The sequence below is a fragment of the Acinonyx jubatus genome, chromosome B4 (assembly GCF_027475565.1).
Source record: "Acinonyx jubatus isolate Ajub_Pintada_27869175 chromosome B4, VMU_Ajub_asm_v1.0, whole genome shotgun sequence".
In the NCBI taxonomy this organism is placed as follows: Eukaryota; Metazoa; Chordata; class Mammalia; order Carnivora; family Felidae; genus Acinonyx; species Acinonyx jubatus.
Genome location: NC_069387.1, coordinates 36,345,886 through 36,372,439, shown reverse-complemented (window position 1 = coordinate 36,372,439; position 26,554 = coordinate 36,345,886). Strand labels below are relative to the sequence as shown.

Below are 26,554 nucleotides of genomic sequence, written 5' to 3'. Positions count from 1 at the left end.
CAGATGAAGTGGAGCTCATCCCGGTAACCCGTGGGCCTTTCCTAGGAAACTCGCGCTAAGGAATCTTTTGTCAAGTTGCTTTCAAACTACTCATATTCCAAATGCGGTGCTTGGCTAGCAGGTGTGCTTCTGAGTTCGTTCTATAGAGGGCGCTGGTGAGAGGCAGGAGCCTGTGGACGCTATCTTGCGGTTGCGTACGTTTAAGAGCCTCCCGCTTTCACCCGGTGGGCTAAGACTCTTAATTGCCATCTGACGGGTCTGGCTTTTCCCACTCTGTCTGGTGCCCCCTGGTGCTCATCACCTGCACAATCTTGAGTAGTTGCTAGGAGCAAAGGGGTCCAGAGAGCCTAAGGATGCTTTCAAGGAAAGCATTCCATTACTGTGAACTACATGGATCCAGATTTCCTCTATGTCCAAAGCCACGGAATAAGTTACACATGTACATTCGTGCACCTCTAGAAAAAGGGTATGTTGTTTTACTAAGCCTCCAAGCAAACGAAAGATGGAAATTAAGCTCAACCGACTACATAGGCAAAAGTCAACTCAGCTCTCCCAAGTTTGTGGTAAAAGACGCAAAGATCCGTGGACCTTATCTTTTCTAGGATTCTCCCCTCCACCGCACCATTAGTATTTTTCTGGCAAAGCAAAGGATTCGCTATGAATCCTGGATTTCAGGAGAGCAGCCCGTCTTTGAGAATCAGAATATCTGTCTTGGAGCTCTGAGAATGTGGCCTTAAAGGCTATGGAAGGGAAGAGGATAAGAGGTAATACTCCCCGTCTCCTTCCCCAACGCATTTAACCAATATTAATCCCATGCACAATCTTCACAAAGTTTCTTTGACCCCACAGAGGGAGTCTTCAGCCCCTCCGGCTTTCTGAGCTCAGGTTCTAGCTCTCTTTGCTTTGCTTTCCTCCTCCACCCCCACACCCCTACAGTCACTCAACGCTACTGCGGCTCTCTCCATTAAAGATGAACAACAGATCATCCTTCATTGCATGGCAACCTCTTAGCTCTCTCTCGCCTCAACGGAGCATGATGGAAGTCTCTCCTCTCGTCCTGCCTCCCTCTTCCTTTTTTTCTTCCTTCCCCTTTCTCGCAAATTAAACCCTAAATAATGATTTTCCTAGCTAGCGTTGACTTAAGGATGGGGTTTAGCGACCCACCGGGACGCTCCCATCAGCCTTCCAGAAGGGGCGGTTTCCAAAGAAAACTACAACTCCCATGAGGCATCAGGGTAAAGCAACCACAGAGCATCACGGAAGTCGTAGGCTCCCTCGTCCTCAGTCCCTTTCATCCTTCTAATGCCAAAACTACAAGTCCCAGAGAGCCTCGGTACTAGCACGCCTGCGCGAGAGCCCCGAGAGCGGGGTGGGGGTGGGGCGCCCCGGGCGGCGGGGGGCGGGGTCCGAGCGGGCTGTGTGGAGGCTTCAGACTCCCGGCGCCATTTAGCGCGGAGAGTTTCCCCGGCGGACGCGGCTCTTCACACTCGGCCACTCTGCGCCCCCATCTTCGGTGACAGAAGGCGCCCGGTGGGGGTGACTACTCTTTCCTCTCCCTAACCCCCTTCACCCAGTCCTCTCGGTCTCCTCTACCCTCGGCCCAAGAGAAGCAGCGGAGCTCGGGCCCCGCGGTGAGCGGCCCTCCCCTCCCCACCGTTCCCTCCCTCCGTCAGCCCCCGGTACCGGCCGGGAGGAGACGAGGGTTTGCCAGGCCCGGGGCGGGCGGGGAGGCCTCGGGGAAGGGGGGGCCCGCTCCTCAGGCACCGAGGCTTCGAGGCGTCGGCCCTTCCCGTCCGGTCGATGGGCGCCCTGTGAGACTGGTCCCCCTAGCTGGGGGCGCGTGTGGGAGGAGGCGACCGATTGACTGACCGGGAGCCCCCGGCCGGCCCTCCCTCTCCTTCCTCGGCCCCTCCCACTCTCTTCGGCTGTGGGGCTGCCACCGCTCGGGAGTCCGCGCCCGTCCGTTCCTCGCGTTGCCGCCGCCCCCGGGGCCTAGCCCGCCCAGCTCGGGAAGCGGCGGCGGCGGCGGCGGCGGGGAGCTGGAGCCGCCGCCGCATCCGCCGCATCCGCTTCGACTTGGTGCCGGCCCCTTGCCCTGCCCCTCATGACTGCGGCGCCTCCGCTGCTCCAGCCTTCCCGGCCGTCTCTCGCCGCAGGATGGATGCGGACCGTGAGGCGCTAACCCCCGTGGCTCAGCTCCTCGATCGCCCTCCGACGAGCCCGCCTCGTGAGCCGTATCAGCCGCCGCAACTGGGCCCAGGGGCCCGCGTCTCCTTCGGGGCGGCTCGTCAGTGCTGAGTGAGGAGCCGGCCGTCCAGGTGGATCCGAACCCGCTGGCGGCGGGAGCCGTCGCAGCGGGACCCTCACACCGCCGCCGCTCCTCGGTCTCGGCCCCTCGCCTTCTCTTCCTTCACGAGTTCGAGCCCGCTCGCCTCGCTCCAGCGGACCGACCATGTCTGGCGGCGCCTCAGAGAAGCAGAGCAGCACTCCGAGCTCCTTGTTCCTTTCGCCGCCGGTGCCTTCCCCCAAGAATGGCTCCAGCTCCGATTCCTCGGTGGGGGAGAAACTGGGCAGCGCGGGGCCCGACGCCGGAACTGGCCGGACAGAGGAGTACCGGCGTCGCCGCCACACTATGGACAAGGACAGCCGTGGCGCGGCCGCCACCACTACCACCACTGAGCACCGCTTCTTCCGCCGCAGCGTCATCTGCGACTCCAACGCCACTGCGCTGGAACTGCCCGGCCTTCCCCTTTCTCTCCCCCAGCCCGCCGTCTCCACGGCGGCTCCGCAGAGCACCCCGCCGGAGCCCCACCGCGAGGAGACCTTGACCGCCACCGCCGCTGCCCAGGTAGCCCAGCTGCCTCCCGCCGCTGCCGCCCCCGGGGAGCCAGCCGGCGCGGGCGCTGTAGCCGCGACCGCCCCCAGCAGTACCGGCAGAGACCGCCAAGTTTCCCAGCCCAACCATGTGGGGAGCAAAGAGGAGCCTCCGTCGGCCAGAAGTGGCAGCGGCGGCGGCGGCAGCGCCAAGGAACCACAGGAGGAACGGAGCCAGCAACAGGATGACATCGAAGAGCTGGAGACCAAGGCCGTGGGAATGTCCAACGATGGCCGCTTTCTCAAATTCGACATCGAGATTGGCCGAGGCTCCTTTAAGACCGTCTACAAAGGTCTCGACACTGAAACTACTGTGGAGGTCGCCTGGTGTGAACTGCAGGTATAGCCCCACTTCTTTATCTTTCGGTGGTTTGGATCTAAATTTAGCTTGGTTAAGCCAGTTTATCGAATTCATCCTTTACAAGTCATTATCTAACTGTTCGCTCGGGGGCTGGGGCGGGGCGGGGCGGGGCAAGGAGTACCAACTTTGCAAGAGATAGAAACTAGAATTTGTGCATGTACGTAGGGTACCCGATGTTGGGTAAGAATTATTGGTAGCCAAAGAGATTTGATACTGGAGAGGGAGTGATGAAAATCATCTGAGTACAAATGCATTACCTACTTGTTATTGTTTTAGTGTCTGGCAGGAAACTCGGAATTAGTGGGAAAGTTTCTGAATTAGGAAAGTACAGAGTCTTCTTGCCTTGTGCATTTCCATCTCATCAGAGGCTCTGCACTGTTGAACTCCTGGTGTGTTACACGCTCGTTTCCATCCCTGACATCAGGCTGTACTTTTAAAATAAGAACGACCTTGTTCACGAATGACCTTACTTTGGGAATGACCTTACTTTGGATATATCCTAGTTGGTGATTGCACAGGCATTTAATATAAACTATATAAAAAAGATTTTCTTCTCTGAATAAATGCCTCAGGACTAAAAGGGTACAGTAAGTGTTTGATATTTTTCCACCTAATGATGCTTAAGCCTTTTGGTAACTGGCAGTTATCTGACAGTGTTAATTAAAACTAGTATGTCTTCAGTCCGTTCTCTATACAGTGAACAGTACAAGAACCCATGTACAATTATAGAAGTGCTTTTAGAGTTGTAATGTCACTATTGTTATTTTAAACTTGTTATGAAAGGTTTTTAAGCCAAACTTTTACAAGAGTCTAAAGGACTCACGGTGCTTTGCTTTTAACCTCTCAGAGAGGTTTTCATGGGGTAATCATGGTGTGCCATTCTGGTTGACAAGATATATTCTAGGTTTAAATAGCTAGGTTTGGGTAACTTGTTGCTTGACCTACAGCAACTTGCTTGAATGTTCTCCTCGTCCGGAAGTGAACATAGGTTATTGGAAGAAGCAGAGTTCCACTGAATGAAAAAGTTAGATACATTATACATGAAAATGCCTGTTACCTATATTCTTCTTGTCAAAAAAATGGACCAAAATAGGATATGACAATAACAATAATCTAGAAGTTTGTTTTATCCATTAACTAATATGTTAATACTTAACCCTTTGAATGTCACTTTCCAAATGACCAAGGCCATATCAAATGTGAAGGGAAGTTAACATGTGGAAGGAGGTGAACTTAAAAACTGACAACTTCTTTAGGAACATAATAATATGTTCCTAAAGTTCCTAAAGTAACATAATAATAATTTCTTAAGTTTTACATAAATGGTGTAGAACTTCTAAGGCATTGTGAAATAAAAGGAACTCAGTTTTATGGTGATTTGTATTGGAAAGGGTGCAGCTTTAAAAAAAAATCTTGTCAAACTATGACTTTATTCCTGTTGATCATCCTCAGAAACTTAAGTCTGATTCCTTTTGGTTTACAGGCAAAAATTCCATTTATTCTCTACATACAGACACTTTTCTCTTGTACAAGGGGTGCCTATTACTGTTGATCCTGGATCTTATTCTTCTGTTATGGTTTTATATTTGAATAGGTGCCTTTTGGATACATATTTTTTTTTAATTAGTTACCTTACTTTCTTAAGACTGGACCCAAGTAAACGTTGATCACTTTATGGACTAATTTTGTTAGTTTCAATTATTTAACCTTCAAGACTTCTCAGAATGTAATTGTGTTTTCCTTAATGGTAATCTTTTGATAGTTTATCTTGGAACTAATGATACAGTGGAAAAAACTCAATTTGCCTAATGTCATAATAATTTTGTCCTCTCAGTTTTTCTTTGAACTCATGGCTTTTTGGATTTTTGTTCTCTGTCTAGACATGGGCATGGTCAAATTAAAGAATATTTGATATCCTTATATATAATATCACCATCTTATTTTTAAATCAGTTAAGGATTTGGCTGCAGAACCAAATCCTAGTTCACTGAGTGGTACCCTGGTTTAGAAACTTCCTTATGTCATTTGACTCTGTTTATGCAATTTTTCATTTTGTTTTTTAAAATATGATTTTCCTAGCCCCAGATGTTTTATACAGTATTTTTGGTTTTTTGATCAGTACATTTACGTAATAACTTATTCATTAGGTTAGTTTTGAGTTTTTGTTTTTGGATACAAATTAAAGGATTACTAAAGCATTGGGAAGAAAGGAAAGCCTTTTTAACTAAATGTATACTTCTAACGTACATATTTTTCTGGAGGAAGACAGGAGAAATTCTGTATTCAGTTGTTAAATAGTGTATTAAAATTGGAAGAAATCTTAGATTATTCTGCCCAGCTACTTATTTGATAAATAGCCTGAAATCATGGAGCAGGTAGATGACTTGCATAGATTGGTAAAGAATAAAATTTAAACTGGTTAGGATCTAATGATTTGGGAAATGTTAAAGCTTTTGTAGTTTAGTAGGTTGCTAATTAGTACATCTCAAATGAAGCAGTTGTATTTTGGTGTGGAAGTCGCTGTCAGATTTCTGGGGAAGTCTGACCCAATACCCTATGGTTTAGAGTATTGATTTTATCAATTTAAATGTACAAATAGGCTTTTTAGGATAGAGAATGGGTGAATGTGGTATATAAATCAAACTTGTTTCCATCAAGCTAATTTTAAGAGTCACAGTATGCAAGTATCAATTCCTAATAAATAATACTAGGTAATACTTTGATACCACAGGATCTTAGCTGATAACTGATCTTTTAAGCTGCAGATTTCTTTACTTGATTTTATTAGGCAAATAACATGCCTTAATTTTAGTACTCTGTTGCCTTGGTCAGAAAATGTTATTGCCCAACTTTGCAGAGTTTATTGCTTTTCTGTAGAGACATCTTGGTTTTTTTAAGAAATGTAGCATAACTTTTTAAAGAAAATGTATTTATACATAGATTTGTGAATGGTTTTGATTACTTTAAGTACTTTTCTCCACAAATTGCTTCTAAATAGAGTTCGCTTGGTAACTTGATATATTCACTTTATATTTTGATGAGATTGTTTCCAGATCTACTTGGAAGGGGAGGTCAAATCATAAATTTTGGTTAAGCTCCAGTGTACTTAGTGCTGGCTTTACTCTGGCTTTTTTTTTTTTTTTTTTTTTGGTAAATTAAGGCTTATGTCTCATCATGAGTATCATGAGTATGTGATGAGTTTTTTTTGGACTTAATTTTCTTTTTTTTTTTAAGCTGAAGTATAGTTGATACAGGTGTTATTAATGTTTTATGAAAAGTTTAGCAGTGCTGCAGAAATGTGATGTGGTTTGTGATTAAGAAACCATAACTTATTTCTTTGCTTTAGTTCTTAAAATAACCCATTGAACTGAATCTTCCACTTGAATATTGATTTTCTTTTTTTGCCCTTTTTTACATTTGTGCCAAATTCCGTGTTTTTCAGGATGAGAATCTGCAGTAATTTTCAGTCCCAGGAACAAGATTTCAGGGAATAGTCTTTGGAGTTTTGTTTGTTTTAAAGCCTCAGAGTAACTGATGAGTATAAACAAAATTGAGATAACACAAATGTAGCTGTTATGCAAATTAAAGAATGATTGGTAACTTGTTTGAAGTAATCCTTTTCCCTTCTAATAATAACAGAATAGAATTAAAGAAGATAATTTTGTTAGGTAAGATACGCTTTAAAATGTATGTAAATTTATTGCTGTAGGAAGTAACCTTTGTGGTACAGGTGTTGAGAATTATATTTAGGTTGACTTTTCAGTGATACTTCTTACTTAGTCTTCGGGGTTTGAATGTTTTCCTTTTCTATTATTTACCTTTTTTCTCATCTTAAGTATCACAGTTATTCCTAGTGGAAGATTGTTTTTGTCAAAAACAAAACTGGGGACTGGGGCGCCTGGATGGCTCAGTCAGTTAAGCAGCTGACTTTGGCTCAGGTCATGATCTCACAGCTTGTGAGTTCGAGCCCCCACATCAGGCTCTGTGTTGCCAGCTCAGAGCCTGGAGCCTGCTTCGAATTCTGTCTCTCTCTCTGTCTCTCTCTCTCTCTCTCTCTCTCTCTGCCCTTCCCCTGCTCACACTCTGTCTGTCTCTCTCTCTCAAAAAATAAACATTAAAAAAACAAACAAACAGATGGGGACTCTATTATTATCTGGTGGTTGAGTTCATTTCTTGACATTCAGGTTTTAGTGCATGATCCTGGTCATTTGAAAGTCATTCTACTTAATCTCTATGGAAACATTCAACTAAAACTGGGCTCTCATTTTCAGAAATCATTCTAAAGCTGTTATTTGGTTTTCTAATATAGATTTAAGATTTTTTAAATGAAGCTGTAAAAGTAGCAAGAGTAGCTATGCTCAAATTATAATTTCTGAAAATGTTAGTATAACATGAAAAAATTCATTAATAGTTATTAGGTTTTGCTGTATCAGTTCTTTATTTTTAGCATCTTGCATTTTATTTGAGTTTTATTTTTTTTAAGTTTATTTATTTTGAGAGAGAGAGTGTGTGTGAGCAGGGGAGGGGCAGAGAAAGGGAATTCCAAGCATGCTTCCGCACTGCCTGCTCAGAGCCCGATGCAGGGCTCAATCTCACGAACTGAGATCCATCATGACCTGAGCTGAAATCACAAGTCAGACGCTTAACCGACAGAGCCACCCAGGTGCCCCTATTTGAGGATTTTTTTGGTTTTCTTTTCTTTTTTTTCCTTTTTTTAACAGGACCACTGTAGTGTGCAGAAATATGTGAGACTTAGCATGCACCGCCTGAATTTAGATTTGAAGAGGGCATTATTTTTCTGCAGTATAATATAGTAAATAAGAACTTAACTGCCTGAAAAAAAAAAAAGAACTGCTTGAATTCAAATCCTGACTCAGCTAATGATTATGTCACCTTGGGCAACTTTGGGCCAATTTCCTATCGATAAAATGGAGTGTAATAAGAGTACCTACTTTATAGAGTTGTTGTGACAATTAAATGAATTAATATAAATGTAAAACATTTGCGGGAGGACCTGGCACATAAGTATTAACTGTGATGATACAGCATCTCTTTACGCTTTTTCAGGATATCCGTGAACATTTTGTTTGATTTGAAAAATCATGTAGCAAAACTCTTTACTGTTGCCTGTCACTCTTACAGGGGGAACTTTGGGGTTGAATATGTTGTTATCAGTGCTTTGAAATTCTTTAGCTTTACCTGTCTTCTGCCTTACTTTGTAATTTCATGACCTGTCACTTTCTCAAATGCCAGCCTTTCTGAATTACTGCCCTCCAGAATTTGCTAAGATCTTTTTCCTTTTGGGATCATTCTTACAGTATTCTTCAGATTGATTAGAAGTTGTTTATATTCTTTGTTTGCTTCACTAGTCTTTGAGCTCTTTGAAGGTATAAGTTCATTCTCAATATACTTTAATAAATACTATATTCTTTTCTAAGTTAAAAATAGTTGTAGATCTCAGGGATGTTTTCTCCATACTTTCCTCTCTTTGGTCCACAGCTGATTTCTCTAATCTTGTATTTGGAGAGTTTACTGTAGTATAATACAATACCATATAATGGAAAAGACTTCGAAGGCAGAACATTTGGGTTCTATGTTATTCAGTTATCTGACCTGAGTAAGGAACTTAATCTGTAATGCTGACTTATTAGTAACGTGACTTAACTGGATTGTTGAAGATAACTGGAAAACTATGTGAAGGTGCTTGAAAACTGTAAAGTGTTATAGACAATAAAAGGATGATGGTGCTTTAAAAAATCCAATTTGAAAGGCCATAAGTTATTGCTTATTACAAATTGGTTGAATATTTTAAACTTCTTAGTTAAAGTTGGGTTTTAAGAACTTTTTGGCTTGTTACTTTAGGAATTGTATTAAATCTTAAGACAGGGGAGCAGCTTTTCAGACTGAAGAGAAATTGCCAGAAGCTCTTCTTTTTTTTTTTTAATTTTTTTTTAACGTTTATTTATTTTTGGGACAGAGAGAGACACAGCATGAACGGGGGAGGGGCAGAGAGAGAGGGAGACACAGAATCGGAAGCAGGCTCCAGGCTCTGAGCCATCAGCCCAGAGCCCCACGCGGGGCTCGAACTCACGGACCGTGAGATTGTGACCTGAGCTGAAGTCGGACGCCCAACCGACTGAGCCACCCGGGTGCCCCCAGAAGCTCTTCTTTAAAAAAAAAAATTTTTTTTAATGTTTATTCGTTTTTGAGAGACAGACACGGCATGAGTGTGGGAGAGGCTGAGAGAGGGAGACACAGAATCCCAAGCAGACCTTCAGGCTCTGAGTTGTCAGCACAGAGCCTGACGTGGGGCTCGAACCCGCGAACCGTAAGATCATGACCTGAGCCGAAGTCAGAGGCCCAACTGACTGAGCCACCTAGGCGCCCCGCCAGAAGCTCTTTTTAAGAATGTTTTCATTTGGGAGAGGATTGTGCCTTTATCATGTGGCCAACTCAATTTTGTGTGTAGTTTTTAAAAGGTTGGTTATTGATTCTTTCTACATGAGAGGAAAGATGTCAGTAATTTGCTTGGTTTTGTTTTTGATTGACTTAATTGATCATATCTCCACCTTAGTTTATATTAATTTAGATTTTTCAGATGGGCTTTCATAAAGAATTTACTTTTTTTTTTTTACTTTTTTTTTTAATCTTTATTATTTGAGAGAGAAAGAGACAGAGAACAAGCAGGGGAGGGGCAGAGAGAGAGGGAGACACAGAATCAGAAGCAGGCTCCAGGCTCTGAGCTGCCAGCACAGAGCCTGACGCGGGGCTCGAACCTACAGACTGTGAGATCATGACCTGGGCTGAAGTCAGCTACTTAACTGACTGAGCCACCCAGGTGCCCCAAGAATTTACTTGTTGATATTGCAACTTGAATCTTAGCATTTCAAGATAGACATATTAAGTGTGCTATACTAAATGAATGTGTTTAATGATTTTCGGAAAAGAATCCTCAGTTAAGCTGTTTGTCATCACAAGCAAATAATACAGTTTCTCTCTGAATTTAAGCTTTCTTAAGAAATCTGCGGTCCATGAGTTCGAGCCCCATGTTGGGCTTTGTGCTGACAGCCTCAGAGCCTGGAGCCTGCTTCGGATTCTGTTGTCTCCGTCTCTCTCTGCTCCTCCCCCACTTGCACTCTGTCTCTGTCTCTCTCTCAAAAATAAACATTAAAAAAATAATAATTTAAGAAAGAGTGTTTAGAAATCTACTTGATATAATCATCATATTCAGGTTAGTTAAGAAGAGCCACACTAATTATTTCTGTAGAAATAATTGCCTTTTATGTAGCCAAAGTTCAGCTTCTCAGAGACAGATGTCTTTTTTTGTCAGTATGTGCATGGTGGATGGTCTTATGTTAATCAAACACAAACTAATACATAAACCAAACAGTGAGAGGTAAAACTAATTAGTAAATCAAATCATTATTAATATGTACATTTTCTCTTAATAGAAGTAAAAGTTTCTTTGGAATAATGACAAGATCATCTTAATAGCTAATAGTTTTGAGCTAAATAACCTGGTATATCTTTGTGGATACTCTCCTTACTTGGACTGGTAGGTCATTGTGGATTAAGGTCACTTTGAGAAATGCAATAGATCATCTCTTTAACATGCTGAAAAATTTCTAGATATCATTATTATATTTATATTTACATGCTCTTTGAATGCTTCACACACCCCTCCCACACAAATACTCAGGTATAGGCAGTGGAGAGTAACTAAAGAATTTTAAGCAAAGAAGTTAGGTAGATTTGCCTAGTGGTAATTGTGGAGAGTGGACTTAAGGAGCACAAAGGATATGTAGAGTTTAGTTAGGGGTATGAGCATGAGATTTCTATGGCCTGAATGAGGGCGGAAGTAGCGGAGTATAATCTTTAAATATTTAGGAGATAAAATATGTAGGATTTAGTGATGAATTGGCAATTTGGAGGAAAAATGAAGGAGATAAAAGGGTAGGGATAGATGATTGTGCTGTCAGGTGAGGGAGGGAATAAGAAAGAATTACGGGTTTTGTTCTTGGGGGGAGGGGAAAGCCTGTGGAGATATATATTCAATTTGACATGTTAAGTCTGAGGTACTTGTGAAACCTCCGTGAAGAAGTTCAGTAGGCATTTGGATATATTATTGAAGCTCAAAGCATAGGTCCAGGATATAACTGTAGATTCCCAAATGTCTGTGTTAGTCATAGCTGAAATAATGCAAGTAAATGAATTCATCTAAGGAGGGGATATATATATAGAGAGAGAGAGAGGGAGAGGACGAGACAGAGGAGAATAATTTTCCCAGGGCAAAATGGGTGGGCAAAGGAAAGAAAGAACCCAGGGGTTAGACTAAATAGAAGAATGGCAATATCAAGGGAATAACATTTTTTTTTTTAACGTTTATTTATTTTTGAGACAGAGAGAGACAGAGCATGAACAGGGGAGGGGCAGAGAGAGAGGGAGACACAGAATCTGAAACAGGCTCCAGGCTCTGAGCTGTCAGCACAGAGCCTGACATGGGGCTCGAACTCACAGACCGCGAGATCATGACCTGAGCCGAAGTCGGATGCTCAACCGACCGAGCCACCCAGGCGCCCCTCAAGGGAATAGCATTTTAAAAAAAGTTTTTTAATGTTTATTTATTTTTTGAGAGAGAGACAGAGCATGAGTGAGGGAGGGGCAGAGAGAGAGGGAGACAGAATCTGATGGCAGGCTCCAGGCCCTGAGCTGTCAGCCCAGAGCCTGACGTGGGGCTGGAACTCACGAACCACGAGATCATGATCTGGGCTGGGTTGAAGTCGGACACTTAACCAACAGCCACCCATGTACCCCTATCAAGGTAATAACATTTTAAGAAAGGAATATAGCAGAGAAGTTCAATTTGCATAGTAGTAATTTTGGAGAATATATTTTAGAAGGAGTAAAAAAGAATTGTAGAGATTAGTTAGGCTTTTGAAATCGTTTATTGCATTTGACTGTTAAGTCATTAACAACAAAATTTGCAATTATCTAAGAGAGAAGTGAGTAGGGGTAGATATAACACTGGTAACGTCCTAGATTTATGTACTGTTCACTAGCCTCCTATGGCTATTTAACTTAATTAAAATGAAGTAAGTTTTAAAAACTGTGTGTTTCAGTTGCTCTAGCCACATTTCAAGTGCTCAGAAGCCATGTGTGCCTCTCATATTAGATGGCATAAAGAACATTTCCATCATTGTGGGAAGTTTTTTTGGAATGTGCTGTATGTAGATCTTGGGTTGAATTGTGTGTGGGTTTTTTTTTGTTTTTAATAGCTTGATTGAGGTATAATTTATATACTATAAAGAATATACAGTGTGGTGCTTTTATAACTTAAGTTACATATTTTTAAAATGTGTTCTGTATTAATAAAGTAAAAATAGCCATCCTTTTTTTGAAAAGATGTACAAAGGATGCTATCACAAACAACACATATACATGCAGAATTAACAAAGATAAACATTATGTCACATTTGCTCCAGATATTTGGTGATCCTACAGTTTCAGAATAGGAAATTTGCAGTGGATTTAAGGGAATGGCTGAGGAAGGTTAAGAACTAGAGACAGTAGGAAGACTAGGCCATTTCTTTAGACAAGTTTGAATGAGTACGGGGCAAGAAAGATTGGCTAAGTAGAAGGCATGATCAAGGATGAGATGGATAGATAAGCAAGGAAAGGTCTTTAAATAAATAAAGTTAAAGCATTGAAATACATACAGTATTTTGTCTGTTTTCTCTGCCTCAGTATCTCTTTTTTGTCTGCTTATTCTGCCTTAGTATCCATCCTAAGGGTCTGTCCTAAGCTAATTAGTTGTTTTAGTTTTGGTTATTCTTTGTGGATAGTTAACATTTAATCTAAGTAACTTTTCATACACCATGCAATTTATCAACTGGTGTCCAGAATATTCACTTATGCATTGAGAATAATGTCCTGATTAAACAAAGTTTGCTTCTCTCCTATAATCTCTGGCTTGCATGTTATATTTATTTACATAATAGTGTGGTGATACATACTTTATAAGTGAGCCATCTCTCTGAAATGACCATCTTTGTGTGTCTCTTGAGGAAACAGCCAGATTTCAAATAAATTTTTATTGCAAGAAATATCCTGAATTACTCTACTGTTTCTAGGATGTGGTAAAAATGGACCATTCTACAAGAAAAACCCTAAATACTGCATAACTTCCTAAGGCCTTTTTTGCAAAGTGTTCCTTGTTAATTAATCTGGAAATATATTAATAATTACTAATAGCTAGCTAGTAAGAGCTCTTTTTTGTGACAGGCACAGTACCATGCCCATAATTGTTAAAGATTTATTTATAATTTTCACAATAGTACAAGGAAGATATTTTCTTTTTTGTTTATTTTTGAGAGCCGAGCACAAGTGGGGGAGGGGCAGGCAGACTCACTCTCTCCCTCTCTCTCTCCCCCTCCCTCCTCCTCCCTCCCTCCCTCCCTTTCTCCAAAGCAGGCTCCAGGCTCCCAGCTGTCAGCACAGAGCCCAGTGTGAGCCTTGAACCCACAAACCGGGAGATCATGACCTGAGCTGAAGTTGGATGCTTAACCCACTGAGCCACCCAGGCACCCCAAGGAAAATATATTCTTAATTTTATATTTGAGGAAACTAACTCAGGTTTAATAACTTAAGATCATGGCATATCTTGTTTTTTTCCAACTGCAGAATACTTCAGTTAAACAGGATGGGGAGGTTGAATCCTAGTGGAATTCTTTTTGCTCTATTTAGCAATTATAATTCATTGTTGAGCATCTTACACCTTTTATATATACTTTCATTTCATGAAATAAATCTCTATTTAAATGGCCTTTTAGCCAGTATACACATGTAGCTCTATAAGGAGGGAGATGGCAGGATTTTTTAAAATTAACTTTTGGGTGTGTTCAGAGTTTTTTAGATGCTATTTACATTCATTGGTTATCACAGGATGTTCTGTTTAGACTTAAGTATTTAAGGTGAAGCAGTATTGTTTCTAGGGGTCTATGTGTATTAAATTTCTATCTAATAGAGACAAATTGAATGGCTATAGTATTGTTAGGATTTTTGTCAATGGTCTTTAGCAACTTCTATGTATAAAGATTGTTCATTTTCAAGTTTTGCATTGTTAGTAAAAATTAAACTTCTAAATTTCCAAAATTGTTAGGTATCAATGCTATTTTTACTCAACCAGGAAAGCAGAATTAAGGATATTGGAGTACTTAATGAACAGATCAACATGTTAATTGCTATTGTATAATTTCCATAGGACTTAGTTTTATTTACTTTGAAGATTGACATTATAGTTTGTTAGTTTAGTTCTTGATACTGATAGTATGAATTGACTTTTCCCCCCTTGATTTTTTTTTAATCTTGTTATCTTTTTTCCCTTCTCTTCACTGTTTACTTTGACATATTACATATACTGTTGATAAGGATTTGACTCTCTTTTTGTATGAACTCCAAATAGAAATCTCATTTAAATTACATAATTATGTTTTGAAATCCTCTGGAATGAATAATTTATTCAGCATTGTTAGGGGAATAAGATGTTACCTCACCTCCAGTAAGATTTACAGATAATGAGATTTTCTTCTTGGAAATATCAAGACTTTGTATTAACAATTTAATAAAATTCTTAAAGTGTATCAGTTATTATTTGCCTATGTACCCACTAGCACAGACTGATATATCATCCCATAGGCCTGGATTCCTGGATGTTCTTTAGACTAAAATGGTACTTTGAAGTCAGACAATTACCCTGTTATATACCAGGGGTAATCCATACTTGGGCACATAAGTATGTGCAAACCACGTAAGCGTATCTTGCCTCAAATTATGGCAGATTGTTCAAAACATTCTTTTTTTAGTTAGAGTAGCTAGGTCTGTAGGGGTTTTCAGCTTCAGCAATGTACTGTACAAATCACCCATCCCTCTTTCATCCCCAAGCAGAGGTTTAGGCTTTCATTCTCCCTTCCCTCAAGGTACGTTGTATTGTTGTGTATGTTCAGGATGGGGCAAATTTTCCTGCCAGTGGACCTCATTCAGGGTCATTTAAGTCTGTTAGAATTTCTGATAATGGTAAACTTAAAAAGGAAAGTCTTGGAGTCCCTGTGTTTACCAAAATACTTTTTTTAGCCCTTTTTTTTTTTTTTTTGCATACTTCTACACACTTTCTCTTAACTCAGTACTATTTAATGTTTTTTATTATTTTTATTTTTGAGAGAGAGAGAGAAGAGACAGAGCGTGAACAGGGAAGGAGCAGAGAGATAGGGAGACCGAATCCGAAGCAGGCTCCAGGCTCTGAGCTGTCAGCACAGAGCCGGACGTGGGACTCGAACTCATAAACCGCGAGTTCATGACCTGAGCAGAAGTCGACTGAGCCACCCAGGTGCCCCTTAACTCAGTAGTATTTAATATTATTGGTGGGGATGCTTTTATCAAGTCAAAAATAGAGCCTGCTGTGTAATTTCTCTAGGGCAAGAGATATCTGTTTGCTTCAATTACATGATTGAAAAGGGCCACTCAAATGGTTCTTCCCAGAGCAAAGAAGGTGACTCCCAGGTGCATGGCTCTTTTCTGCCTAGACAAAAAAAGCCACCAACAATTTTTAAATGGTAGACTCTCAACTAAATATTAATTCTGCCTGACCAGGTACCCTACTACATAGAGGTGCTAGTTTAGATATTATTTTTGGTGGGCAAATTATCTGTGTTGCATTTACACCTTTGTCTCTACAGATACCGCACTCCCCTCCCACCCCCAGATAGAAGTTGGGAGGGGGTCATGTCATAGTGATATATATTCTGCTGATAAGCATTTGTTGGCTAAAGTGTAGCTTTGATTTCTGTGATAAGAATCTTAACTATTTTCTATCCTTGCAAGGACAGATGTGAAACTTCCATATTTGCCATAAATACCACTATTACAGGCTTTCACGGGTCTTACGGAGTATGTACTCTGCTTGAGTATCTTATTTTAATGCTTTAAACATCTGTCATCCTTAACCCTCTTCACAAATAAAGATGGCTTTTTTAACAACCAGTACTTAGCTAACTTACACAACAGGATTTTTTTTCCTCTTGTATTTATATGATAGGTACTGTAATACCTCAAAAAACCTTTTTACTATGAAATACTTAACATAACAATTGTCCCAGATAGGCCAGAGCTGCTTTCTGTGTCCTTTTGTTGACTTGCCCCTATTGTTTTTTGGTGATATCCTTACTTTCTGTACAAGATGTTCTTTCCCCACACTGGCCCTTGGAAAAATGGAGGCAGGTTCCTTATATAAAGGAACATAGAATGGAATTCAGAAAGCAGCGTCTAAGTTCAGGTGTGCTCATGGCTACTGGGGCATTGCTGTTTCCAGATTTTTTAGTGAAGAGTTAGGAAATATTTATAAGTGTACATAGTTGTTTGTCCTCTTTGTATATATGTATATATATAGAGTTGTCTGTATACATTGGAAACCATGGGTTCACAATGATAGATCTAATTCCAATTCAGCATAGAGTTCATTATGGTTTTTCCTCCAAGTATATTTTCCTTCTCCAGTAGTGAGAGACTTGTTTCTCATCATGCTAAATATATGGGCGAATTTGCATAGTCCATGTTAATGTAGAAATGGCATAATAAGGAATATATATTTGATCTTTGCCCCTGGCTCATGACAGAGCTCCTAAACCTCTTGGAATTTCCGGAATGATATCTTGCCCTAGGTATCTTCCATTTGACTGCTCCAAGATTGTATCCTTTAGAATTAACTGGTAAGTAAACTGTTTATGAGTTCTTTGAGCTACTCAAGCAAATTATCAAACCTGAGGAGAGCATCATGGGAATGCCTGATTTATAGCATGTTGGTCAGAAATATAGGTGTCAGCTATACTGGGACTTGCAGCTAGCATCCAAAGTGGGGGCAGTTTTGTGGGACTGAGCCCTTAATCTGTGTGGTTTGCTATCATTTCAGGTGTTAGTGTCAGGAGTGAATTCTAGAAAATTGAAACATTTGTTGATCATGTGAAAAACACCACGCATTTGGTGTCAGAAGTGTTGAGAGTAAAAATATGAGTATGAATATAATCTCTTAGCCCCTCTAGGCTTAAGTCCCCTCTGGCACCCTTCTCATTGTAGGAGAGCTGCCATCTTTTCCTCTAATACCTTCCTCTCTGGCAGCAGTATCCTTTTAAAATCAATTTACTATTTTTACTTTCACATTCTTTCTGTTGTTGCTTTGGGGATATGATGCAGTTTTTAACCTTAAAGGAAAATAGGTGATACAAACAGTCTTGCATTTACTTTGAAATTGTAGGAGATTACAGTAATCATCTCACTGAAACTCAGAATAATTCCCAATAAATGCAGATAACTTCTGTGAGTTGTAATATCAAATTCAGTATTAATGTTTTCTAAGGTTTTTTTGTTGAAAATTCAGCATCCAAATTGAGATGTGCAGGTGTAAGTGACATACTGGATTTTGAAAAAATCCTGGATTTTGGTAAAAAAAACAAAGTTAAAATATTCCAATTAAAAAAATCGATTAGATGTTGAAATGATCATGGTTGGATATATTGAGGAAATAAACATTAATTTCATGTGTCTTTTTACTTTTTTAAATGTAGCTTCTTGAAAATTTAACATTACATATGTAGCTCACATTATATTTCTGTTGGCCACCTCTGATTGTGTTAAAATAAAATGCTGTGGAAGAGTTGATTCTACAGTAAATTAAATGTGCTATGTAGGCTTTCTTTTAAAAAATGTTAGCACCTTCCTTTTTGTGGTTTCTTTTATTAGCACCCTTTACAAACCATAATTCTTTTGCTATTGCTGAACAGAGAAATTTGGTTTAAGTCTTTTCTATTTGGTTTGTGATGCTTTTAATACCTGATTATTTTATGAAAATTGGCATTTAGTCCTTTAAAATTTTGGGGCGTCTGGGTGGCTCAGTCAGTTAAATGTCCAACTTCAGCTGAGGTCATGATCTCACAGTTCGTGGGTTCGAGCCCTACATCGGGCTCTGTGCTGCCAGTGCAGAGCCTGGAGCCTGCTTCTGAATCTGTGTCTCCCTCTCTCTCTGCCTCTCCCTCACTCATGCTCTGTCTCTGTCTCTCAAAAATGAATAAACATTAAAATTTTTTTTTAAATATTATCTTGTATTTTGTTATTTACCAGCATGTCTATATCAGAAATGGTACTTCTTATGGTCTTGTTGAGTATTTTAGTTGTTGTTAAGAATATTAGAAGTCAGTTTTTACTGCACATATCTTGAAATATTTGGTAAGTATTTTTGTCTATTTCATATAAATAGCTAATGCCTGTTTGGATATATACTGAATGTGTAAACTTGCTGCTTTATTTATATTCTTTAATAATTTCTGGCCATTGTGTCTCCTTAAATTTCTTAACCTATCTAGTGCCCTTATTCATATTTTAATCCTATTGAGGAAGAGGTTAAATTGATTTTTTTTATATCATTTGCTTATAAAAGAGATACTATTTGTAGTTCAACTATTTGGTTATGTTAACATTTTCCAAACCAGTTAATTCTTTGGCTAGTTGGTCCTATATAATAATAAGGGTGAAAAGATTAGTGAAAATATCTCTAACTACTTTATTTTAATAAAATTAGAAAATATCTGAGATGCCAAGACAGTGCTTTTCAAAATCTAAATGGTAATTTAATAACCACAACAGCCTACTTTCCTTTTTGTATAAGGGCCTTTTGATAGCCATTGTTTAGAGCTAAATGCTATTTGATTTTGACTCAAGTTATCTGAGTTATAACTTCATTTATTTCCACCTTAGGTTTTGTGTTTTTTTAATTCTTTTTTTTTTTAACGTTTATTTATTTTTGAGACAGAGAGAGACAGAGCATGAACGGGGTGGAGGGTCAGAGAGAGGGAGACACAGAATCTGAAACAGGCTCCAGGCTCTGAGCTGTCAGCACAGAGCGCGACGTGGGGCTCGAACTCACGGACCGCGAGATCATGACCTGAGCCGAAGTCGGCCGCTTAACCGATTGAGCCACCCAGGCGCCCCTCCACCTTAGGTTTTGTAACCATCCTTAAATCATGTACAAAAAAGATTTTTAAGAAAACATTTTATAGAAGTAATAATGCATTCTCATTATAAAAATAAGGAAATTTGATGGGCATGGCTCTCAGTCGTTTAAGCATCCAACTCTTGATTTTTGGCTCAGCTCATTATCTCATTGGTTTGTCAGATCGGGCCGCACGTGGGGTTCTGTGCTAACAGTATGGAGTCTACTTGGGTTTCTCTGTCTCTCTCCTTCTGCCCCTCCCCTGTGTGTTCTCTCCCTCTCAAATAAATAAACATTAAAAAATTAGGAAATATGAGGGAAAAAGGAAACAAAAATGACCTGCAGTGAATCCCTTCATCCACAGATAAGTATTGTTACCATTTCTAACAGTCTAACTTCTGTGTTTGATTTTTTATTTTTTATAAAATGTGATCAGATTGTATGGTGGTAGTTTGCTTATTTTACTGTGTAGCAAAAGCATTTTCTCATTTAAAAATTTGAGGTGTTTAGATCAGAACAACAAATACTGTTTGTATATTGTAATCCTAATTGGGGTATGTGTTCTCATAATGGTGATTGTTCTGTATACTTAGCATAATTTGCCTGATTTACCTCACAGGGGAAAAAAATGTTTCTTATGTTAAAAATTAGAAACTTTAGATAAAGATACATATTATTTGTACACTGTCCGTTGTTTTTGAGACTTTGTACTACTATTGCGTACTGCACATGCAGTTGTGACATCAGTTTCAGAACTAACATTTAGATCTTAGAGTATATAACACTTGAATTCCTTCCTCCTTGCCTATGTATTTCTTTTTAATTCTCAAGAGAAAATCAACTAGAATGTTTGGCCCACAAAGGCTAACGTTTAGTTATAACTAAATCTGGGAAATTGGTCATTGATGCATTTGATCACTCTGAACAGAAATTTAAAACTCATGGTTCCAAAGCTGATTAATATTTTCACTCTCAGCCTTTGTTCAGAGATTTGCAGAAAATTCATTCACTACCTCTGATGATCTTGGGCATGGTCAGAATATTTTAAATCAATAGTTTGCTTTTAGAACAGCATGACTGTGATGGTGAAGTTTTATGAGAGCCAAGTATTAGGGGCCTTCAATAGTACATTGAAAGTTCTTTGAGGAAGTTTAGTTTTGTATATTGACTAAACTACAGGGGGAACACCCTTAGTGTGCTTTTTTTTATTTCCTACCCACTCAAGATGACTTAAATCTTCTTCCTTTATTGAAATTTTCAGTTAAGTCCATTCTACAGCATACCAAAATCTAGGAAATTCTTTAATTTTTTAATTTTTTTAATGTTTATTTATTTTCAAGAGAGAGAGACAGAGTGCGAGTAGGGGAGGGGCAGAGAGAGGGAGGGAGACACAGGATCCAAGGCAGGCTCCAGGCTCTGAGCTGTCAGCACAGAGCTCGTGCCTGACGTGGGGCTCAAACTCACAAACCGAGATCATGACCTAAGCTGAAGTCTGACGCTTAATTGACTGAGCCCCTCAGGTGCCCCTGAAGATCTAGGAAATTCTTAATGAGTTTAAAGGGAATTACTTCCTAATTGGTTTTTTCCATTGTAGAAATAATATATACTCAGAGACCTTTTAGAAGACAGGAAAAAATAAAAACAAAAAATAACCCCACTAGAGTTTTTTCACTAAAAGGACAATACCAGTGTATCAGTTTGGAATATTTTCCTTTTCTCTCACCCTTAAGATGGGTTTTATATCTATTCAACAGATATTTATTAAACTCCTCCTATATGCCAGGTACTATCTTAGTTGGCAAATAAGTTCCCTGCCCTCATGGAACTATGTTCTGCTGCATGTATAATTTTATGATACTTTTATAATTCATTAGAACATAAGAATTAGTATAAACATTTTAACAGCTGTATTTCCTTATGCAGAAACATCATGATTTACCCCCAATTATTATTTTTTCTCTCATAAATACAGTACGCATGAGTCTTAACCTTACAGAAATGCCATATTACCATTTTACTAAAATTTAATGTGTTGTGTTGTGACCTCAGCTAATTTTGTTGGTCATTATTCCTTTGTACAACTCCTCCTTCCTCCAGTCTTCACATAGTCCAGAGTGTTATCAGGAAAGCGCTTTCCAGTCTTCCACCTGCACTGCTTATCAATGACATGCTATTTATATAAACCTGGAAGGTTCTTTTGAAGGCTGACTTACAGAGAACTTTGGGTAGTAGGATCGTTCACAGATTTTTTAAAACGAAGTTCTTAACATTATTGTCTCTCTCTTACTCTCACTTCTGCTCCCATCCTCTTCTTCCATATGCCACTCCCAGTGGGGGCCAGGTGTATTGATCTTGATCTGGGTGAATCCTCCAAGCCCCTTGTTTTCCCCTAGTTTCTACCTCTTCAGCTGTTCATTGTTTCCATCCCCTCTCTCTGTAGTACAGGCCAGCTGAACTTCTCTCTTTGGGCCTGGGGTTTCTCAAGACAGCTAAGGGGATTGTCTTCTAACTGCTAGTTATAAAATAACACAAAAGACCTTGAGACAATGACTTTGGAATAGGGGAAAGGAATTTACCTATTGCCTTGCAAACAAAACACATGTTAATATGCCAAATTTCACCGTCTAGACTTTTTTTTTTAGGATTAAATTTCAGAATGGAATTAACTGGTTTCTAAGGTTATGAATATTTAAATATTTTCTATAATCAGATTGTTTTCCAAAAGAGATATGTTCATGTATAGTTTCAGCAACCCAAGTGAGAGCTCTTTTATCAATACTATCATCTTAAAAACTTCTCACTGCTTTATGTTTTATTCTTTCTCCTATATACCTGATAACAAATTATATATTGTCTTCTGTCCTTTGATTTGTCTACTTTCAGGTGCTTTTCTCCCCTAATCAATTTTCACAAATTCTTCAAAGCAAAATTAATAGTCCTTTGTTTTATTTTTGGAAAATCAGTGCTGGGAATTGAGTATCAACAATATAATACTCTCTTTTTTCCTTCATTAAACTTTTTTAGAGTGGTTTTAGATTTTTTTTTTAATTTTTTTTTCAACGTTTATTTATTTTTGGGACAGAGAGAGACAGAGCATGAACGGGCGAGGGGCAGAGAGAGAGGGAGACACAGAATCGGAAACAGGCTCCAGGATCTGAGCCATCAGCCCAGAGCCCGACGCGGGGCTCGAACTCACGGACCGCGAGATCGTGACCTGGCTGAAGTCGGATGCTTAACCGACTGCGCCACCCAGGCACCCCGAGTGGTTTTAGATTTGTAAAAAACTTGAGAGGTACAGAGATTTTTCATACACCCCCTGCTCCCCCTCCCCCCATTCATAGCCTCCTCCATATTGACGTCATTGACTAGAAAGGTACTTTTTTTTCTTTTTTCAGCCAAGGATGAACCTACCCTGATACATCATAACTACCCAAAGTCCAAGTTTTTCCTTAGGGCTTTTTTCTTAGGGTGTTATACATTTGGTGGGTTTGGATAAATGTATAATTACTTTTATCTATTATTATTATATCATACAGAGTATTTTCACTGCTCAAAGAATATTTGGTGCTGTGCCTATTCATCTGTCTCAGCTTCACTCTTAGCAACTACAAATCTTTTCACTGTCTTCACAGGTTTGTCTTTTCCTGCATGTCACATAGTTGGAATCATACAGTACACACACAGTCTTTTCAGATTGGCTTTCTTCTCTCTCTCTTTTTTTAAATGTTTATTTTTGAGAGAGAGAGAGAGGGAGTGTGTGTGTGTGAGTGGGAGAGGGACAGAGAGAGAGAATCCCAAGCAGGCTCTTTGCTGTCAGTGTGGAGGATGAGGGCCTCTATTCCACGAACTGTGAGATCATGACCTGAGCCAAAATCAAGAGTTGGACGCTTAACCCAGGTGCCCCATATAGGCTTCTCTCACTTAGTAATGTGCATTTATGGTTATTCCATGGCACCTTTTCATGACTTGATAGCTCATTTGTTTTTACTGCTCAATGGTATTTCATGGTGTGAGTTTATCAGTTTATCCGTTCATCTACTAAAGGACATCTTAGTTCCTTCCAAGTTTTGGCAGTTATGGATAAAACTGCTGTAAACATCTGTGTTGCAAATTTTTATGTGGACTTAAGTTTTCTACTGCTTTGGTTAAATGCCAAGGAGCATGATCAGATGGTAAGACTACATTTAGTTTTGTAAGAAATTTGCCACATGTTTTCCAAAGTGGCTGTATCATTTTGCATTCCCATGAGCAATGAATGAGAGTTGCTGTTGTCTACGTGCTGGCTAGCATTTGATATTTGGTGATCCAGATGTTGGTCATTCTCATAGGCTTGTAGTGGTATCTTATCAATGTTTTAATTTGCATTTTCCTGATGATCTATGTGGAACATCTCATATGCTTATTTGCCATCTGTGTATCTTGGTGAGGTATCTGTTAAGTCACAGGCCCATTTTTTTTTTTTTAACAAAGTTTTTTTGTTTTTTTATTGTTGAGTTTTAAGAGTTCTTTGTATATTTTGGATAGTAGTCCTTTATCCAGATGTATCTTTTGCAAATATTTTATGTTTATTTAATATTTACCTCTGGCTTGTCTTCTCATTCTTTTATGTTGTCATTCTGTTTTCTTTTTTATTAAAAAATGTTTTTAATGTTTATTATTTTTGAGAGAGAGAGACAGCAAATGGGACGGGCAGAGAGAGGGGAGACATAGAATCTGAAGCAGGCTCCAGGCTCTGAGCTGTCAGCACAGAGCCCAATGCGGGGCTTGAACTTACAAGCTGTGAGATCATGACTTGAGCTGAAGTTGGATGCTTAATTGACTGATCCACCCAGGTACCCCTGTTACTTCTAATTATAGTGAGCCTTCCGTCTAAAGTTAATAAGTGAATTTCTAATTTCTCATCTTCCTGATCTTGATATTAAAAACTTAGTTTGTCATTTTGGGCATATTTTTGCTAGAGTGTTAAGATACAAATTTTAATTTAACACAGAAATAGATTTTTTTTAAGAAATGCATTGACTAGAAAAATAACCAAATTTCTGTTTTATTTTTTAAAAAGTTTTTTTAATGATTTTTTTTAATGTTATTTATTTTTTAGAGAGCACGAGACCTCAGGGGAGGGGTAGAGAGAGGGAAACAGAGGATCCAAAGCAGGCTCCACACTGAAGCACAGAACCTGCTGCAGGGCTCGAACTCATGAACTGTGAGATCATGACCTGAGCCCAAGTTGGACGCTCAACTGACTGAGCCACCTGGGTGCCCCTGGAAATAGATTTGTTTTTTTATTTTTAAAAATATTTATCTTTGAGAAAGAGGGGTGGGGGAGGGGCAGAGAGGGGAACAGAGGATCAGAAGCAGACTCTGTGCTGACAGTAGCAAGCCCAACTTGGGGCTTGAACTGACTAACTGAATGGTGACCTCAGTCGAAATCAGATGCTCAACTGAGCCACCCAGGTGCCCATGGAAATAGATTTTTTTTTAATATTTATCCTTTTATTTTTCCTACCTCCTCTTCAATGTTTAAAATTTTACCTTTACAGTTTACATTAGTGGTTATTCTCTCATTTCCATGTTTTTTTTTTTTTTTTTTTTTTAATTTTTAAATTTTGTTTTAGAGAAAGTGTGAGTGGCAGAGAAGGGCAGAGGGAGAGAGAAAGAATCCCAACCAGGCTCCACACTCAGTGTGGAACCCAGTGTGGAGCCCAATCCCTTAACCCTGGGATCATGACCTGAGCCAAAATCAAAAGTCAGATGTTCAACTGACTGAGCCACCCAGGTGGCCCTCTATGTTCTTTATTAGTATTTGGAGAGTAAATCAAGAGATTATTTACTGTGATGAGGTAAATAGCATATCAAGTAAGATGGCTTCTTGTGACACAGAACAGTTTTTAATTTAGTTGTCTTTAAATTTCTGCCTTGGGGCACCTGGATGGCTCAGTTGGTTGAGCTTCTGACTTCAGCTCAGGTCATGATCTCACGGATCATTAGTTCGAGTCCCGCATCGGGCTCGCTGTTGTCAGCACAGAGCCCACTTCGGATCCTCTGTCTCCCTGTCTGCCCCTCCCCTGCTTATGCTCTCTCTCTCAAAAATAAATAAAAACATTAAAAAAATAAATTTACGTCATACTGTAACAAGTTGTGGTGTGGGGTCTTTTTTTTTTTTTTTTTAAGTTTATTTATTTAAGTAAACTCTATACCCAGTGTGGGGCTTGAACTCACAACCCTGAGATCAAGAGTCACATGCTCTTCCAACTGAGCCAGCCAGGTGTCCCAATGACAGATGTGTTTGTATTACTGACTGCTTCTAGGGTCTAACGTGAGGTTTGGTCAAAAGTTTGAAGTGTATGTGTGTTTGTGTTTGAAAGACTTGAGAAAGGGGTGGGGATTTTGTACTATTTATGGGCCAGGTCCTGTGTTTTACTTATGTTCTCATCTAATTCTTGTGACATCTAGAACTCAGTCACCATCTTACAGGTGAAAAGGCTATAAAAGTTAAATAATTTGCCAAGATCATAACCAGCAAATGGTAGAAGTGGAAGTTGAGCATGGATCTTTCTTGTTTCTTTTCCTTTTCATTTGTGTTTTAAAAGCTAACATGCTTCTCTTCAAACTTTTAAATTATCATGTAATGCACGCTAAAATGGATTGTTCCAAGTTGTGTCTGTGTGTGACCTAAAGACCAAATTGATAATTCTTCAGTTTTTAATCTGGTGTTTGAAGTATGTGAAGTTAAAATTGGATCTCAATGTATTCCTCCTTTCATGGCATTTGTAAGTGGTCTGGGTGCTTTGAGAAAGAAGTTGTATGGTTTAGGGGTACCTGGGTGCTCAGTCAGTTGGGCGTCCAACTTTGGCTCAGGTCGTGATCTCGCAGTCCGTGGGTTCAAGTCCCGTGTTGGGCTTTGTGCTGGCAGCCGGAGCCTGGAGCCTGCAGCCTGCTTCGAATTCTGTATCTCCCTCTACCCCTCGCCTGCATGTGCTCTCTCTCTCTCTCAAAAATAAACAAACATTTAAAAAAAAAAAAAAAAGTTGTATGGTTGTCCAAGGACTTCTAAGAGGCAGTGAAAGAAAATAGGGATCAAGGTAAGAATATGAACTGAGGAAAATTAACCAACCAGTAAGCCTGTGTATGAGTCATTTTTGACTAGAGTTTTTATATATACCTTGTGGGTGCCTATTCAGAAGTGTTGAAGACAAAGGATTGGACAGGTGACCTTGGTCTCTTTTATTACTATTCTGTGATTTATTGAGAATTACGTGCATATGTTAAACTAATTCCATGATGCA

The 26,554-nt window shown here is 39.7% G+C and overlaps 1 protein-coding gene across 15 annotated transcripts in view; it reads left to right on the top strand.

Moving 5' to 3' along the window:
• Window positions 1-1,745: 1,745 nt before the first annotated feature.
• WNK1 (WNK lysine deficient protein kinase 1) overlaps window positions 1,746-26,554 on the top strand; it is a 160,482-nt gene continuing 135,673 nt past the window's right edge. For all 15 annotated transcript variants that reach the window (XM_027073991.2, XM_053225658.1, XM_027073990.2 and 12 more), the window contains exon 1: window positions 1,746-3,214. In XM_027073991.2, coding sequence (XP_026929792.1) covers window positions 2,453-3,214 — 762 coding nt within the window. In that variant the 5' untranslated portion in view covers window positions 1,746-2,452. The remainder of the gene's footprint in view (window positions 3,215-26,554) is intronic.